Raw genomic sequence first — 17,945 nt, 5'->3', positions numbered from 1 at the left:
TAATGAAAGCTGCTGGGTGCTACTGTATTTCATATACTACTACTGTCCGGGGCCGAGCATCATGGGGTGCTGGTCTCCGCCGGGGGACCCAGGCCCAATAGCAGTACAGATAACCAACAGCTGTGCCCGTGCAGTATGCCAGAAACTGTTGGCTGGTTGGAAATGTAGCCTGGGCTCTTTGCTCATCACCGTCACCTCAGTGTGGCTGGCGAGCTCTGCGCAGGGAAGGCCAAGGAGGCCCTGGGACGTCTCTTGTCCCTTGCAGATGAATGTCGTGGGTGTGAAACTTGTTCATAGAGAAAAACCTCTGCAAAACCTGGAAGGCTGGGAACAATTAGGAGCACTAATTAAGGAAATGGGCGACTCCCGTCCCACCCCTGCAGCGACGTCCGACTGGAATAGGCGCTAGCCTCGTGGCTAGAGAACCTTCTTGCAATCTCCTTTGTTTTCCATTGTAACAGTTTGATTTAGCTCTAATTTGAGAAGCTCTTGGTTTGTGTCGGCCCAGTGGTGCACACTGGGTGTAAACATCACCTTGCCTCCGGCAGGGTCCGCCCCTGTGGGGTCTGACAGCCGAGACACCGACAGTTCTCCAGCTGTCCACAGGGTCCCCCAGAGCAGAGCTTCATGTCACCCATCCGCAGATGCTTCTTCCTCTATCTCCTACGCACACATCCTTTACCATAGCCCGTCCTGCACAGTGTCTGCCAGTTCCTGGGGCGCCAGGAGCCCTGCTCCTCTGGGGCGCTGGTTTGGTGTGGAGGGTCTCATGGTGCTCCACCCAGGCTGCTTTCGCCCTTGGGGCAGCGTGCAGCATGGGGAAAGCCATCAGGACCTATGATGGGAAGAGAATTGGATGGTCCCAGGCCAGAGCAGCAGCCCTCTGACTGTTTAACCTTGTCAGTGGTTCCCCACCCCCCGGGGCCTCACTGCCCTCAGCTGGGTGCTCATGAGCAGCCCGCAGCTTCCATGACTCAGACACCACAAGGGAGCAGCCGGCGAAGGTGCTCAGGGCAGAGACTTGGCTGGGGGGTTGCTGCTGTCCCTGACTTCTCGAGGCCCCGTTGCGCTAGGTGCTGGGCGAGGGACAGACCCTGCCTCTGGAAGCTCCCAGCCTCACTTGCCAGGAGGACTGGGTGCATGAGGGCAGGGGAGTCCACCCCTCTCCTGCTACTGACTCTCAGGGAGTCTGGCAAGTGGGGGGCTGCCCCGGGTCTCTCCTGCAGCCATGGGCGTGGGTGGGGTAGGCAGTTGTGGAGTCCCCACACTGCAGGTGCCCGGAGGGGGTGGTCTGTGCAGACTCGCTCCTCCCTTACACCGTGCTTGTGTTTGCAGAACAAGGTCAACTTCGTGGACGACAGTTTTCACCCCGGGCCCAAGGCAGTGGGGTTCCCTGAAGGCGACAGCGTGCAGCAGCGAGTCAAACTATGGCTGCGGCCCCACGAAATCAACTGCAGCATCTCCAAGGACTGGTCGGTCCAGTGGTCGGTGTTCCGGACGCCCCGGCCCTCGGACATTCTGCAGGGACTCCTGGGCAACTGCTGGTAAGGGCTGAGACTGCTCCTACCACGCAAGCCCTCTGTTTGCCCCCGCTGCCTGCCCTCATCCCCTGCGGAGCCCCGTCCCTTCCGTCTGCCCCTCACTCGGTCCCCAGCACTCCCGAGGCTCTAGCTCCTCTGCAGTGGCTGAAAGCACATGGCTGTGAGCTGACTTGGTCAGAGCCGGGGTCCTTCCTGCCCGGCGTCCTGGCCTACAGTGGCAGTAGCAGATGTGGAATCTGGTGCTCTGTAGCTAGCCATTGGCCCAAAGTCTGGAGCACCAGGTTTGGTTGCTGATGAGCAGGTGGCCTGTTCTGTGACCCCTCTGCACGTCCCCTGACTCGGCAGAGAGTGGCTGGATAGCTGGGAAAGCCGGCTCCTCTCTGGTCCTCTCTGCAGCCCACGGGGAGCGTAAGGCAGAGTTTTCCAGGGGCAGCCTGGCCCCTGTTCTGCTGTCCTCCCTGGAGGAAGAAGGCACGGAAAGGGCTGATCCACTGGGCAGGAGGGCCACTTAGCTCCCAGTGCAGGGGCAGAGCCTGGCAGAGCTCCGGGGCTGGGCTGGCACCTTGCCTGCCTCAGCCTGATGACAGGCAACCAGGGCTAGGGAGTCACGCGGGACTCCAGCTGGAGGGACCTTTCCAGTCCAGGAGCCCAGCAAGGCTGGTGGGATCTGCGGGCACATTTAGCCCACTCCCCAGGCTCTGCTGCTCAGCAGGTGCAGGAATCCCCGCCAGGGAAAGTTTTCTGCCCCTTGGGCCCTATGACCCAGCGACGGATCCTCTTTCCAGGCAGTGCTGTGGCGTGCCAGCGCCTGGTCCCCCAGCACAGATCTGGTCTGCTCTGCTCTCTGCCCAGGTTTCTGAGTGCCCTGGCGGTGCTGGCGGAGCGGCCGGAGCTGGTGGAGAGGGTGATGATCACACGGACCATGTGCCCAGAGGGAGCCTACCAGGTGCGGCTGTGCAAAGACGGCACCTGGACCACGGTGCTGGTGGACGACATGCTGCCCTGTGACGAGTGCGGCTACCTCCTCTTCTCTCAGGTGAGTGCCCCCTCCTGCCTGGGCAGCCAACGGGCGCTGGGCGGGAGCTCTGACAGGCCTGTGGTGGGACAGGAGGCCGAGGCGGCGGGAGGTGTGGGTGGAAATGGTGAGGTGCTGGCAGCCCCATGCACCGCGCAGTCGGCCGGGGCGTGCGTAACGGGCAGCAGTCACGGTCCTGCAGCTGGGCATCTCCCTGTGTTACCCAGCTCGCAGGTGGCACCTGCATCAGGCTGCCAAGCTGTCCGTGGCAGCCCCCAGGGCTCTCCTGCACGTGGCTGCCTGAGTTCTCCTCCCGTCACCTGCGCTTACAGACTGCTCTGTCCCTTACGCCTGGGCTGGGAGCAGCAGGCTGGTGTGAAGCAAGGCAGGGTCCCGTTCCCAGGACGGACGGCCAGGGTCAGCCTTTGCTTGGTTTGAGGGCAGCCTTAGACAGGAGCACACCAAGGAGCTGTCAGATGGCTTCTGGGCATGCTCAGCTGGCATCCGCTCCCATGGTGTCTGATTAAAACAGTCTTGGCTCCCTCGGGGCATCCGTCCCTGCCTGTTCTGCCTGGCTGGCCTGATGGGCCCAGGGGCTGCTTGCTGGGCTCGTTCACCCGAAGGGGATGAGATGAGCCCTTTCGCAGAGACCGGAAGCCCCGGGTTAGAGACCGGAGTAAATCAGGGCCCGGTGCGGGTCTCTGCTAGGCTGGCAACTTTCTGCAGAGCCTCAATGTTCATTTCCAAACCACAACAACCGTGGGCTGGGTTTCTGCAGGCATATGCTCCAACTCCCACGCACACAGCGATGCTTCGGAGCAGCGCAGAAGGGAGAAAACAGCTCGGTGCACAGCCCCAGAGGAAGCCGGACAAGTGTTGGATGTGTGATTATTGGTTTTACCTCCAAAATATCGAGTTGGGCGTTCCCTGAGGCTTCTGGGGCTTTGCGTGCAGGTCTGGCCTCAGGCTGAATTTCTCTGGCTTGGAATCGGCGGGGGTGTGTCCCTCTTTCCGTGGGGTTTTGAGTTGTGAGCGATAACCCTGGGGAGCCAAGTCTGCACGAGCACTGGCTCAGGGCTCGCTTGCGTAGGCCTCCAGCAGAGGGGAGAGCTTGGGCGGTGGGGAGAAGGGACTTGTACAAACACACAAACACCTTCAGGCTTCCTCTGGAGCTCCTGGAGAGCCCTCCTGGAAGGTCACCTTTCCATGCCAAGCGCTGCTGTGTGCGGCCAAGCGCCGGCTGTGCCGTGGGCAGATTGCCAAGCCCTTTCCCACGGCTCCTGCAGCACAGCGGCAGCTCAGCCGCGTTGCACGTAGGTGGTGGTTTCTGTTGCTTTTCAAAATGTGCAACTCAACATCTAGCCCCAGCAAGAGACATGCCAGATGCCACCTCCGTCACTTGGCTGTCGTCTCCTCCTCCTCTGGTTTTACCTCCGTGGGCTGTGAGCTCCTGGGGTGGGGAGCTGCTGGGAGTTCCATCTGACGAAGGGCAGGCCAGGAGATCGTTTATTCTCTCTATTGTGGTAGCATCCGGGAGCCCCAGGCATAGACTCCCCACGCTAGAGGCTGCGCCGTCACTCTCGCAGCCTGCGCCGTGGGGCTGGTGGAGCCTCTGCACAGCTCTGGTTGCATTTGCCCAATCTTTGCATTCATCATCTATCATCGTCATAACTGTGCCACGGCCCAGTACCACAACAGAGCAATTTAAGGGGCCGTTGCTCCTGCCAAGCAGCCTTTGTCTGATTACTTCTCCCCACGCTGCGGGGGAGAGAAGTTGGCTGTTGTGTCTCAGACACCTCCGAGCTGTCATCCGTCCGTCTGTCCTTGAAGCAGTCTCGTCTCTGCGGTGTGCGAAATGCAGTTGGTTCCATCTGTAAGCAGGCTGTAGCCCACCTAATCCACAGGCTGGCTTTGGGGCGCAGGAGGCGAGTGTGTACTGAAGCATTCAGGCCTCCTTTGAAATCCCCTTTTCTTAGCAAACATCCCTTAATGCGGGTGCCCAGGGAAACGGGGCTGCTTGCCTGGGTTGGAAAACCTGGCCACCTGTGTCTCTCTGCACCTGGCTCTTGGTGGAGTCTTCACAGCTGTGTGGGTCCACTCCAGCGTGTTGGGGGCAGTGACGCCTGGGCACACGCTGCTGCTCGGATACGATACACCTCTTGAACTCACCCTGTGACCGCCTCCATGTGATCTGTGCAGGTCAGGGCCAAGGAGACCGAGGAGGGGGCCTTTTGCACACAGAGCCCGGCAGGAGAGCATGTGTGAATCCATGTAGCTGGTCCTGCACGCTCTGTGAGGTTGTAACCCCGGCTTCTCTCCCCTCTCCAGGCCCAGAGGAAGCAGCTGTGGGTAGCCCTCATTGAGAAGGCTCTGGCCAAGCTGCACGGTTCGTACTTTGCCCTCCAGGCGGGCCGCGCCATCGAAGGCCTGGCTACGCTAACCGGCGCCCCCTGCGAGAGCCTGATGCTGCAGGTCAGCTCCACTAACCCTCGCGAGGAGCCCATTGACACTGACCTCATCTGGGCCAAAATGCTGAGTTCTAAGGAGGCTGGGTAAGACGAGGCGGGAGGGGTTCACGGTCAGCTGGCAGGAGCATAGAGTTGTACAAGAGAGGCTAGAGTGGTAGCTCTTGTCCATAGAGAGCCGAGAAGAGAGGCTAGAGGGCCAGCCCAGGGCTGCCTGCCTGTCTGCTGCACTTGGCAGCTGTCTGAAATTGTGGCAGTGGGGCCGTGGGCAGAGTTCTGGGAAGCAACTTCCTCCTGGGTGGTGTCAGTGCAGAAAATCCAGCCTGCCTGCAGAACTCCCTCCCCGGGGCTCTCCCCAGGCCGGTCCCTCGCCTGAGGAGTCCCCTGATGGCTTGGCTTTGCCAGAGTTTTGTTTCCTGATCTTGTATGTTCTCACGCCCCCAGCTGTGCAGAGCGCTGGCTGCAGTGAGGAGAAACCCCAGCTGGGCGGCTGGGAGCAGGCAGGGTTCCTTTGGGTCAGCAGCAAAGGGCGCTGGGTGACGTGGGCAGAAGGGGTGGCAGGTAGTGTCCATAGTGGGCAACAGCGAGGCCTCTCTCGGGCGGCGGAGCGTGGAGCCGGGCTGGCTACGCGGCCCAGAGTTCAGCTGCCCCCGGTGGAACGGCACGGTGCCCCTGCGGCAGCAGCAGAGGGCTGCACGCGAAGCTTGCAGGCAGCAGTGGTCTCAGCAGGGGCTGGCTGCAGCTGTCCCACTCCACTGTGCGCCTGGCAGGGGCAGCCCTAGGCACAGGCACTGGCAGTGGGGACCTGGCGGCTTCAGGGCGAAGGGGCTGGCTCTCGGGATCAGTGTGGTGTGTGACCCCGCGAGCTGGAGCTGCGAGGGGGGCGATCGTCCACTCGGGGGCAGCTAGGCTGGGCTCCCCCGGCTCTGCTGCCGGCCGAGTTGCCTTGTCCTGCGCATCTCCTCAGGCTGAGCGGAGCTGGCCGCTCGACATGCTGTGGGTTTCACCGGGGCGGGAGGGTTAAATTCTGCCCAGCAGAGGCATGAGGAGATCACCCCGGCTGGGGGCGCGCTGCTGCGGAGGGCCGGGGCCGGGCGCTGCAGGGGATCGCAGCATGAGTGTCTGGCGCTAGCAGCCGTAGGTGGCGGGTTCGAGAGCCCTTGTGTGTCAGGCTGGCCCCCGGCCTCCCAGCCGTGCCCATCCCCTCGGTTCTCCTCCCTGTCCGCTGCAGGTTCCTGATGGGCGCCTCCTGCGGCGGAGGGAACATGAAGGTGGACGATGCCGCCTACGAGAGCATGGGCCTGCGCCCGCGGCACGCCTACTCCATCCTGGACGTGCGGGACGTGCAGGGCTGCAGGTGAGCCGGGGTCAGGGCACGAGGCGCTCGTGTCGCACGGGGCAGTGGGTGGGGTTAGCCAGTTGCCTAGCGGGGAGCGTTGGGGCTGAGACGGAGCTGGGCTCCAGCGCGGTTGGAGGGGTCAGCGTGGGGCTGAGCTGGGATCCCAGGGGACAGCGAGCAGGTCTGGGCGGGGCAGTTGGGGTCAGGTGCCCCAATAACAAGCACAGGCCAAGTCCCTTTGTGCAATCACTTGCTCTCTCCGCGGGTGGCGCACAGACCGGCGTCAGCTGTGGGGAAGGCCGTCCCCTGGAGCCCGTGTGGCGGCCTTGCCCGCTGCGTGGTGGGTGGGCGGGCGGCCCTGGATCTGGCTGGATGACTGGCCCAGTGCTGACGGGCCCCCTCAGTCTGGTATGAGCAGGCAGGGCTGGGGGTGTCGGAGTGGGGAGGAGGTGCCCTGCAGGAGCCCTGCTCTCCCGGCTGGCTCCGCTGGGATCTTGCCCGTGTGCAGCCTACCCGACACCACTCTGCAGCTCCGGGGGCCGTGCGAGTGGCCGGTAGCTGGCTGGCAGCAGGCACAGGCTGGAGGGGCTGTGCTGGAGCTGGGGAGCAGGTCGGGATCTCGGCGCCCTGGCGGAGCGAGGCCAGCAGCTTGTGCAGCGCTGGGCCTGGGTCGGTACCCGGCGTGAGGCGCTGCGCCTTGGGCTGGCTCCCGGCGGGAGAGGCTGGCTGCCTCGTGGGTGGAGGTGGCCGTGCCCTCGCCCCTGGCATGGCTGTGATTCCTGGGGCCCTCTCTCTGCCCCGACAGGCTCCTGCGGCTCCGGAACCCCTGGGGCCGCTTCTCCTGGAACGGCAGCTGGTCCGACGAGTGGCCCCACTGGCCGGCCCACTTGCGTCACGATCTGATGCCCCATGGGAGCAGCGAGGGCGTCTTCTGGATGGAGTATGGTGACTTCATCAGGTAGGGCTGAGTCCAGGCTTCCTGAGGGGTGTGGGGCAGCCCGGTGCTCCCCAGGGGGCGCGAGGGCAGAACGCAGCACTGGAGAAGCTCTCGGAGGGCTGGCTCCTGCGGTGTCCTGGGCTCTGGTGTGGGGGACAGCCAGGCTAACCCCCGGCCTGCAGAGAGGTTCCCGGGCTCCACGGCAGCCTGGTGCCAAGGGGCAGGCGTGTGGCTACCCCAGTGGGGGCCAGACCCAGGCTGTGCTCGGACTCGGCAATCAGTGTGCTGGGGCAGGGGTCTGGCAGCCCCTCTGGCCACGCCGGGGCTGCCCTGGGGGTCCTGGCAGCTGAGCTGTGGAGGAGCCCAGGAGTGGGGTGGCAGGGCCCCCTCACCCGTGATCCCCGGGGGTCTGGTACATGACACAGGGTCGGGCCTGGCAGTCCCTGCATGTCGCCAGCCGCGGGCCCAGACCAGCGGTGCGTGCGCAGGGGGGCCCGGGCTGCAGGGCTGGCGGGGTTCTGCCCGCCGGCTGTGCCCACGTCCCCGGCCCTGGCTGAGCGTGGTGTGTTGGCGCCACCTAGCAGTGGTCAGCTGCCAGGGCCGGTCGGTGGGCGAGGCGCAGGGGCTGCGCGAGTTGGGGAAGAGCCGTTTCACCTGGGCCCGGCCCCGCGGCTTCCCCACCCACTCCTGGCCCCGGCCCCCGGCAGCCATGGTGCGTGTGGCTGGGTGGGTCTGGCCCCTCTCCACTCTGTGGATCTTGCTGTCCACTGACCCCCTCGGGCGAAAGGGGCAGGCCGGCGAGGCGGAGGGAGGCACAATGGGAAATGGAGCAGGAACGCTGCCTGGAGCCAGAAGGAGCTTCAGGTGCCCCCACATGTGGTGCGTCAGCCAGGCTGGAGCGGGCAACCCGGGGGTAGGGCTGGATCCGCTCCCCACGGCCCTGGGGTGGCGCGAGTTCGCACGTCCTACCCGGCCGTGCCCGCCTTTGCCCGCGGCTGATGCCGCTTTCGGCCTCTCTCCTGGCAGGTACTTCGACTCGGTGGATATCTGCAAACTGCACTCGGACTGGCACGAGGTTCGGGTGCAGGGCACCTTCCCCAGCAAGGCCAGCGGCCCCGTGACGGTGACCTCGCTGACGGTGCTGGAGCGTGCCGCGCTGGAGTTCGCCCTCTTCCAGGAGGGCAGCAGGTGAGGCAGGGAGCCCCGGGCTGGCACGCGGGCATGCGCCCGGCAGCACTGGGTTGGGTCTCGTGCAGGAGAGACAGTCCTGGGAGCCTGGCATCTGCCCCTCCGCCTGCGGCGACCCGGCTCCAGGCCTCAGCTTTCCTGCTACGCACAGGGCAGCGATCCTGCCCTGCCACTCACGTTCAGACCTCTTTGGGTGCCGCGGCTGGGATCGGCCTGTGTGCAAGCCCGGGGGGTGGCGGGGAGCACTGCCTGAGGATGCCCTGGCCGAGCGTTGCACAGCCGTGTGACGCGCTCCTGCCCACAGTGGCCGCAAAGCCGTGTCCCCTGGTATGAGCTGCCCCAGCCGCGTGGGCAGGGGCCTGGCTGGCGCGGGCCTGATCGCTCCCCTGCCCCCCGGCAGGCGCTCCGACGCGGTGGACAGCCATCTGCTGGACCTGTGCATCATGGTGTTCCGGGCCACCTTCAGCAGCGGGAACAAGCTGAGCCTGGGCCGGCTGGTGGCCCACAGCAAGCGGGCGGTGAAGAAGTTTGTGAATTGCGACGTGATGCTGGAGCCGGGCGAGTACGCCGTGGTGTGCTGCGCCTTCAACCACTGGAGCACCCCGCTGCCGGGCACGGCCTGCGGACAGGGTGAGCCCCCGCCTCCCAGCACAGCGCGCTGGAGCCGGGGCGCTCTCCCCGCTTCTCCGGTCGCCTGGAGCTTGCCGCCCGGCAGGCACGGGGCTGGGTGTGCGTCAGAGAAGGAAGGCGGCTTGGCAAGAGACCAGGCCATCCTCTCTCCAGCGCGGCACCTCAGCTGCATTTCATGAGACGCAGGGGGCGTCCTGCAGCCGGCTCCAGCGGGCACTGAGCTCCCTCGGCCAGGCCGAGTGCCCAGAGCTAGTAGCCCAACCAGACTGGCCCTCTGGCTGCCCCCAGAGCCAGCAGCTGGGGGGTGAGTAGCCTCCGATCTCAGCAAACTGGCAGAGGAATTCCTGCCCTGGGGAACCCTGCTCCAGGCTCTGTCTGCCTTGGGCCAGTCACAGCCCCCAGACCTCAGTCCCCCTGGAGGGGGTAAGAGCCATGCCCCGGGGGCTGGGAAGTGCAGCGAGGCGATGGGGAAGGTCCTGTCCCAAGCAGCGGGAGGGGATCGGGCATCTGACGGAGGAGGCGGCCCTGGGGGAAGACGCAGGCAGCGTGGCAGGGGCCGGGGGCTGGCACACCCCTCCCTGAGCCACTCGCTGCCTCCCCAGCCTCCAGCCCCCCTGGCGACAGCTCCAGCTACATCCTGGCCATCTACAGCTCCCGCCTGGTGATGGTGGAGCAGATGGACGCACAGCCCACCACACTGGCCGACGCCATCATCCTGCTGACTGAGAACAAGGGCGAGCGGCATGAGGTGCGTGTGTGCCAGCCAGCCAGCTGCGGGCCCCGGGGCGCTCTGCCCGCTTGCCATGTGCCCTGCTGACGGGCACCTCTGTGCTGCAGCTGGACTCATGCTAATGGGGGTGGAGTTAGCAGGGCATGTGCGCCCTTGCTCGCCCCCAGGGCTGCTCTGGTGGGAGTCTCCCCTTCTGGTGGGCAGGGGAGAGGGTCTCAGTCCTGTGCCCTGCCTCCCGGGGGCCGGGTCGCCCTGCCAGGCAGCCTGCTAGGAGGGTAAGGGGGCGTGAAGGGGAGCAGCGAGGGCGGGGGATGGGAACTGCGGGCATCCCTGCACCCGCAGGCCCATCCCTCCCACCCCGGGTGCCGGTGCGGCTCCGGGCTCCACCAGGCTGGGTCGCCGTTGTGCGGGCGGTGCTGGCGCTGGGGCTGGGAGGGGCCACCCGTCTGAGCCCGCTGGCTGCCCCGGCAGGGCCGCGAGGGGATGACCTGCTACTACCTGACGCACGGCTGGGCGGGGCTCATCGTGGTGGTGGAGAACCGGCACCCCAAGTCCTACCTGCACGTCCAGTGCGACTGCACCGACAGCTTCAACGTGGTGTCCACGCGGGGCAGCCTCAAGACCCAGGACAGTGTGCCGCCGCTGCACAGGTGAGGGGGCCGGACCCCGCTGGGCGCCTCGGGAATGGGGGGCTGCACCGCTGGCCCAGACTGACAGACTGCCCTGGGCGCACACCCCTCCCGCATGGGGCACGGCCTGGCCCGGAGCCCAGCTGCCAGCCCCCTGGGGCACCCTGCACAGGCCCGCGTGTGTCCCCTCCAGCAGCTGCTCCAGGGGCCCGGAAACCAGCCCCCCTGACCCCTCTCCCCCTGCAGGCAGGTGCTGGTGATCCTCTCCCAGCTGGAGGGCAACGCCGGGTTCTCCATCACCCACCGCCTGGCGCACCGCAAAGCCGCCCAGGCCTTCCTCAACGACTGGATGTCGACGAAAGGGACCCACAACCCGCCGCTCACCCCCGAGGTGGCGGGGCTGCACGGGCCCCGGCCCCTATGACAAACAGCCAGGCCCTCCCCGCCCCTCTCCTGCTTCTGCCTTCTCGCTTTAACCAAGGCCCTGGCCCCGGCAGCTTGGGGCTGCTTCCCGCCCCAGCGGTGCTGAGCCTGGGGGCAGCACCGCTGCAGCCACCAAGCGCCTTTCCTCCTGCCCCTCGGGGCTGGGCTTCCCCTCCCCGCCTCTGCCAGCGCCCGCACTTTACGGGGAGCCAGCCTCAGGGTCCTGCCCCTCCAGCGCACGAGCTTGGTCTGGAGCAGTGCCTCCAGTCACCAGGAGGAGGGCAGGGTGAGGGGCTGGGGGACAGACTCCTTCCAAATCTACGGCCACTCAGGACTGCTCCCTCGGCTAGAGTCAGGCTCCTGATGCTGCAGAAAACAATATACCTCTGACTGACGTCTGTCCATGTGCCCTCCCGCCGCCCGCCCGGTGCCACGGCCCTGCTCTGGGGTCCCCGCCGGACACTGCTCAGCAGAGGGCTGCAGGGCTGCAGCAGGCTGGTCGTGGCCTAGGGGAGCCAGCATCCAGCCCTGTCTTGCCTTGTCTCCTGTCACCCGTTTGCCAGCAAAAAAGGACTTGCGAGCCAGCGTGAAACCAAGATCCTGGCGGAATGGAGGGGCCTGGGGCCGGCCCAGCTGGCGGGGCCACGTGGGCAGGCAGGCAGGAAGGGGGTCGCTGCTTGCATTGGCCACAGCTCTGCTGCCAGCAGCACGCTCGCGCCAGCGGAGATCAGGGAGAGGAAGGCCGGGCTGGGCGCAGAGCTGGGAACAGCCGCTGGCCCACTCTGGGTACAGCCTGGTGCCCTCGGATGCTCCTGGAACTGGCTGTGTCTTGTCCTGCGGGCTGCAGGGGGGCGCTTGTCAGCACTGCGGCCAGGCAAGGGGCGGCCGCCCACTCCTGTGAGTGGAGTGGGGGGAGCTTTTCCCGGCGGGGGGGGGCGGGTCTTTGGGAAAGCAGCTGCGACTGTTCTGCGTAGCGTCTTTCACCAGAATGGAGTGAGCCGGCCCCTGTCTGTGCCACATTGAGCCAGGGGCATGTGGGGCCCTCGGTGGTTTGGCCCCCCCCAAAACCCCTCCCATCTGTACTATGCAGTTCTGGCCGTGGGGAGCCGGGTAGGAGAGCAGCCATGAGCCTATCCCCAGCTCTGACAGCCCAGCCTTGCCTGGCGCACCTCTCTGCCCCGGTCCCACCCCCCAGCTGGCCCAGGCATGCGGGGAGGCCAACCAGACCAGAGGCCTGACTACACCTGCCAGGCCCACTGCTGGCCTGCTCTGCCCCCGGGAGGCCAGTGGAGCTGGGCTGGGCTTGTCCGGGACGGTCCGTGTGGGGTGGGCATAGGGGTGGGTACAGGGTAGCGGGTACAGGGTTTCCAGCCAGCCCCAGGGCTCGGACACAGGGTGGGGGGCAGAGCAGCCTCATGCCCCTTCCCCGGGGCTGGAAATATTGCCATGCACTGACTTTTATTTTTTTTAAATAACCTTTGCTTCGAGCGGCCAATGAAATCCCAGCAGACAATCCCTGCCCCCAGCTCTCCCGCCCAGCAGAGGCCCCAGAGCGGCTGGTGGGGCAGGCGGGTTCTGACTGGGCGCCGCACGGGCTCTGCAGGGCAGAGGGAGCAGCGGCCGAGGGTCACATGCGCAGCGTCTCTGGAGTAGCGGTGCATCCCTGGCACTGCTGGGTGCTGGCCGGAGACCCCAGCTCACGGCCCACAGTGTCTGCATGTGGGATTCTGAGCTAGCCAGTCCCCCTCAGCATTGGGCAGAGCCTGAGTCACCCAGCCGGGGGAGCCTCTGCATGTGGTAGGCTCGGGGACCTGAAACCCCAGGGCGGTTTTAACTCTGGTTTTAAGCTTTGCACTAATCTTCCCCCAACGGCTCCTAGGAAATGTTGCGTGTCTTGTGTGGGGTGGGAGGGTGCTCGTTTAAAGCAGCCACTGCTCAGCCCCGGTAGCCACCCGGTTCATCTTCTGCCCTTCTTACCCTGATGGCTTTCGGAGGCCCTGGAGCTGGGTTCCTCGGCAGCCAGGGTGCACACCTGGGCTGAGACTTGTGCTAGGGTGAGGCCTGTGCAGGGATCTCCCTGGGAGAGCCGAGCTACTCAGTGGAGACCAGCCTGGAGGCAGGTGGGCGTCTGCTGGTGCCCGAGGGGGTTGGCAGTGCCAAGGTTTTATTCCGCTGCTCGTTTTGACCCTGGGTTTGAGGGTTCCCCTGCCGGCTGGGAGAATGGGACAGCACTCTCTGTACTCCGCTCCCCGGACAGGGGCCGAATCCCCTTCACGTGCGCTGCTGGTCCCCCATAGCAGGGAGCAGCTGAGCCAAGCTCTGTTGTCTAGTTTTTATTTGTTGAACTGTCTGTTCTGTTCTCTCCTTCCCTCCTTTTCCTTTCTCTCTCTGTCTTCTCTTTCTGAGCTGTGAATATTTTTAATCCTGTAAATACGGTCCAGCTCCAAGGAAACAGACTATTTTATCAATTGTAAATCAGCTCTGTAATCCCTGTATGATACGAATTCTCCATGGGTGGTTTTCAAACTCAGGTTCTAATGGACCAAATAAAGTTTTGTTTTTTAATTAAGCGCCTGGTTTATTATACGCGTAGATCATTTTCAGTTGTGCGCTGACAAGCCCACGCTGAGAACGACGACGCTGCAAGGGAATAGGCTCGCAACTAAGAGAGACGGCTCCACGCTGTCTGCGGTTAGCCTGTGGAACTTGTTGCTGCAAGATGGCACAGAGGCCAAGAACCTAAGGAAACTCGAGAGGGGCCGGACACATCTGGGGATAACACACGTGTCTAGAGCTGTTAAACACTAAACAACTAACAAGCGTCTGGGGAGGAACAGTGAATGCTCATGCTTCAGGGCACAGGTCAACCTCTGCCTGATGGGGTCAGGAGGGAACATTCCCTGAGAGGCGCTCATCCCATGACTGCCACTGCAGGGTTTCTCCTCTCTCCCTCTCCGGCAGCTGGTGCTGAGACTGGGTGCTGGTGTAGATGGCCCTTTGGTCTGAGCTGTTCCGACAGTTCCTGCAAGTCACCGATTTTTTTTCTGGTTCTTCATCCCCCGGTTTCCCAAGTCTGTAAATTGTGGGCTTCGGCTCGCCGCCCCCTGGCCCGCGTTCTGTTCCCAGCTCTCCGCGTGACTGGGCAAAGGCCTGCCTGGTGCCCTGTGCCTCGCCCTCCCGGTGCATAGACAGGGAACGACGGCGCCGTGGAGCCTAGAGAGGCGGCAGGACGTAGGCGCTCTGCAGTGCTGTGCCTGCGCTGCGCCCCGTCGGCACTCCGAAAAAGGGGCCGAGCTTGGAGCTGCGCAAAGCAGTAAAACACCAGCGCTTTGCCGGGCCTGTGGCTGCTGTTCCAGAACAGGCCCAGGGATCACAGAGGAGCATCCACTGCGCCGCTCTGGTTCCTTAGCCCTCGAGAACTCCTGAACAGGCCCCTGGCGGCAGACGCCGTAGCAGGGAAGTGGTCCCTGCCGCGATCCAGCCTGTGCAGCGGGTGGGCGTTAACGCTGCTTTGGCGGCACGTTTCCGAGCCCCGGGGGGTGGGCTGGGTCAAGAGCCTGGTACCGAGAGCAGAGATGCTGGCGGCCGGGGGTAGGGTGCTGTAGGGGTGGGCACAGGTGCCGGACCTGGGGGAGCCGCTGCACCCCATGGCTGGATGGGGTTTCCGTTATAGCCGGGGCTCATGGCTCGACTTCATGGCTGTCAGCATCCCATCCCTGCTGTACACATCATTCCAGCACCCCATGGCCGGGTGCACAGCAGAGGCCATGGGGAGGGCTCACGGGGTGGGTTCTGGGAGCACAGAGCAGCCAAGGGCGGGCTAATGCACCGATGGTCAGGCTTGTGCCCAGGGAGACATGAACTGGCTGCGCTGACACAAATGTCGGGCTACAGAAGTCCTCAGGTCCAGGCCCCTGTGCTGAGCAGGACCAAGGCAGTTAGGCTGTCCCTGGCCAGCCTGGTCTTTTACCCTCCCAGGATGGGGCTCCCCCAGCCTCCCTGGCAGGCCTGTTCCAGCGCATAACTCTCCTTAGAGTTAGAAGGTTCTTTCCTAAATCTCTGTGGAGTAAATGAAGCCCATCCTGCCTGGAGCGGGCCCGGAGCTGGCCCAATCGCTGGCCTCGTTGGAGAAGTCCTGCATGTGCGTGAAGCCTGGTCTCAGGTGTTCGCTCCGTTGGCGTTTCCCAACACGAAGCATGTCCCAGTTAGCCAACTGTTCCGCGCAGAGCTGGGTTTCCACCCCTCCTGTCTCTTCCCAGTGCACCACAGCATCCCTAACATGGTGTGCCCTGTTCTGGGCGCTGCACTCAAACTGGGGTCGCACCGGTAGGGTCCCTGGACTCCAAGCACAAGGGCAGGTGCCCCAGAAAAAATTCAGGTGCTGCCCAGCTGATCAGCAGAGCAGCCGCAGCCGGAAGCATACCTCTTAGCTGGTTAGGCCCCGTCCAGTTTGGAGCGGTGTGTTTGATTTGGGGTGGTTATGTTGCATTTGTCTTTTTTGAATTATGCATCAGTGTAAGTCTCCCGTTCATTGCGCTCATTTTTTTTCGGTCTAATCCTGCCGCCAAGGAGCTGGCGCCCTCCCTTGCAGCTGAGTGACAGCCGCACCGTTTGTAAGCAACCACTCTGTGCCGTTGTTTGGTGTCGTAACAAAAGCAGTGACTAGCATCAGCTTCAGGGTTGATCTCGTGGGCCCACGCGAGCGAAGGTCGCCGATGTTCCCAAGCGTTGCCAGCCATGTGCAGAATAAATGTTTGTGTGCACCGAGGCACGCGTTATGTGGGCATGCTGCTGATGAACTGGGCAGCATTTCAATCCCTCCTGAGAAGCTGCCCACTTGCACAGATTACAGGGACTGCCACTGGTCAACCCGTTCAACAGCGACTCAGTACTTGCTCCTCATCCAGTCTGCTCTGCCAGGCAGCTGTTCTGCCGGCATTTCCCAGGCGTCCTCAAGAGGACATCAACGCTCCCTAGGTTCTCGCAGCTTCTGTTCAACCAGCCGCCATCATCACTGGTGTAACCCAGCGGTGCCGTCTGCTCCCAGGGCATCCGATGCTGGACCCAGGCATCTGCATAATGAGTGTTTATAAAATGGTTTGTGTGAGATGTGCCCAGTTGTTCACGAGTCACCCGTCAGGCCTCTGAAAGCACAAGAGTTAAAAGTGGAGGCTCGTTTTCTTTGTATTCTGGTTACTGACCATTTTGTGGGTGTCTGTGGCCTGTTTCTAAGCTGGATGTGGTTTTTAAGTGATGGCAGAGGTTTGCCTTTCACTTGAATCCGGGAGCTGGGGCTTTGAGAAGAAAAGATCCCTTATTGTGACACTTGTGAGAAAAGCACAAACCTTGGTGACGTGGGGGTATGTGACAGAGAGAGAGAGAGAGAGAGACAGAGAGGATGGACAGAACCAAGTTGCTGTAAATCCAAAATGCCCCTGCTGCTGCAAACTCATGTGGCCTCTTCCTGGCTGGCGCGGGTCCTTGCGAGCGCTCTCTCCCATGCTGATAGGAGAGCATTACTTTCGTGGCTGCTTTGGGGCCGCGGCTCAGGACAGGGGAAATACGAACGAATGTGGGCACAGAACTCAGCCAGCAAGGGGCAGCAGAGCCGCAGAAATCAGTCAGCCGAAGCTGAGGCCTGGTTCCCAGTGGGCTGCCTGGAGTGGCGCTGTTGAGCCAGCAGCCTGGTCTGCCTGAGCCCAGGGCTTTCCTTTGCCGGCTGGCGCAGGGTGTGCCATTTGCTGTGTGCCCCAGGGGCTGGCAGCCCCCCCACACTGTCTCTCCCTACTGCCCTGCCTGTTGGGTGGGGTGGCTGTGGAGAACCTGCTCTGGGCCGGGGGGTGAAGGGAGCAGCCACCAGTGGCCTGTGGGACTCTCCTGGCTGCTTCCTGCTGTTCAACTGTTGGTGCCACTGCCAAGCTTTCTCTGCGCAGGGAGACGGGCTGGGCTGGGGGAAATGCTGCCACCGCCCTCTCCCACTGAGTGCCCGTTTCCTACCTGGCCTTGCGGGGGTCAGTCTGGGCCCCTTGGGGGGGCAGCTGAGCACCTCCCAAGCCTTAGTTGTATCCCACCCCCTGGCTCTGCCCAGCCCCCACAACCACACCCTGCACAGAGGGCCCCAGCCTCCCAGGTGGGGCTCAGCTGTAGATAGGCAGGCTGGGCTGGATTCTGAATAGCGTGTCCCGGAAGCTGAGCGCTTGGCTGGCAGCCCAGGAGAGAGGTGGGGGCTGCCCAGCTGCTTAGTAGAGCGCCGGCAGCCTGGGTTTCTAGCAGTGGGGCGCATCCGACCTCAGGCGAGCACCTGACTGCCCCGTTCACTGGCCGTTCTGAAAAACGCAGAAGAAAATTTGTCATTGCAGGTCGAGCCAACGTGAAAGGTTTCTGCGAACTGCCCCTTAAAGTAGCTCCGTGCAACTGGGCTCAGAGGACCCATTTGCTTTTGGGGTTTTTGGCCAACGCTCTTGTGCTCCGTTGAAGGAGGGTTTGCGAGGCGGCGTCAGGTCGAATTGGAAAAACCAGGGGCCCAGCTGTTGGGAAAGTTTGTTAGTCCCTCCCCCCCCAGCAGAAGGGTTGGGTGACTCTACCTCCAGTTCTCCAAGTTCATAGATTCCAAGGCTGCAGCCACAGAGGCCCAGCCCCTGCATGGCACAGGCCAGAGACCGCCCCAAAGCTCTATCCAGGGCCAATGTGCCCTCTCGTTTTTAACATCCATGGTGGAATAAATTTTGTTCTGTGCACCGACACATGCGGATGAGCACCACCCATGGAAACACGCTGCCAGCTGTTGGTGCTCTGCTAGTGGGCCGTGGGGTGGCATCTGGATCTCTCTTTGGTGGCTGCCCAGTGCTCAGCTTCCAGGAAACACTGCCCAGGGCCGATCAAATGTCCCATGTGGCTTTAAAAATGGCTAGTGCTGGAAACTCCACCACGACCCGTAGCAAACTGTTCCAGTGGTGAATTATCCCCCGTGTGAAATACGTGCACGCTAATTATCCTCTCTGCAAAGCACGTGCACGCTAGTTCCAACTTCCAGCCATGGGGCCTGTGG

At 63.4% G+C, this 17,945-nt stretch overlaps 1 protein-coding gene across 1 annotated transcript in view; it reads left to right on the top strand.

Moving 5' to 3' along the window:
* Window positions 1-11,038, top strand: part of CAPN15 (calpain 15) — a 66,041-nt gene extending 55,003 nt beyond the window's left edge. The window contains exons 4-13 of the mRNA XM_075010495.1: window positions 1,336-1,544; window positions 2,394-2,577; window positions 4,885-5,108; window positions 6,253-6,378; window positions 7,166-7,318; window positions 8,324-8,485; window positions 8,886-9,115; window positions 9,718-9,863; window positions 10,317-10,495; window positions 10,721-11,038. Of these exons, the coding sequence (XP_074866596.1) occupies window positions 1,336-1,544; window positions 2,394-2,577; window positions 4,885-5,108; window positions 6,253-6,378; window positions 7,166-7,318; window positions 8,324-8,485; window positions 8,886-9,115; window positions 9,718-9,863; window positions 10,317-10,495; window positions 10,721-10,898 (1,791 nt within the window). The 3' untranslated portion in view covers window positions 10,899-11,038. The remainder of the gene's footprint in view (window positions 1-1,335; window positions 1,545-2,393; window positions 2,578-4,884; window positions 5,109-6,252; window positions 6,379-7,165; window positions 7,319-8,323; window positions 8,486-8,885; window positions 9,116-9,717; window positions 9,864-10,316; window positions 10,496-10,720) is intronic.
* The last annotated feature ends 6,907 nt before the right edge of the window (window positions 11,039-17,945 follow it).

This window comes from Carettochelys insculpta, chromosome 16 (assembly GCF_033958435.1).
Source record: "Carettochelys insculpta isolate YL-2023 chromosome 16, ASM3395843v1, whole genome shotgun sequence".
NCBI classification, from domain to species: domain Eukaryota; kingdom Metazoa; phylum Chordata; order Testudines; family Carettochelyidae; genus Carettochelys; species Carettochelys insculpta.
Note: the sequence above shows the minus strand (reverse complement) of the source record. Positions and strands in the feature narration are given on the sequence as shown.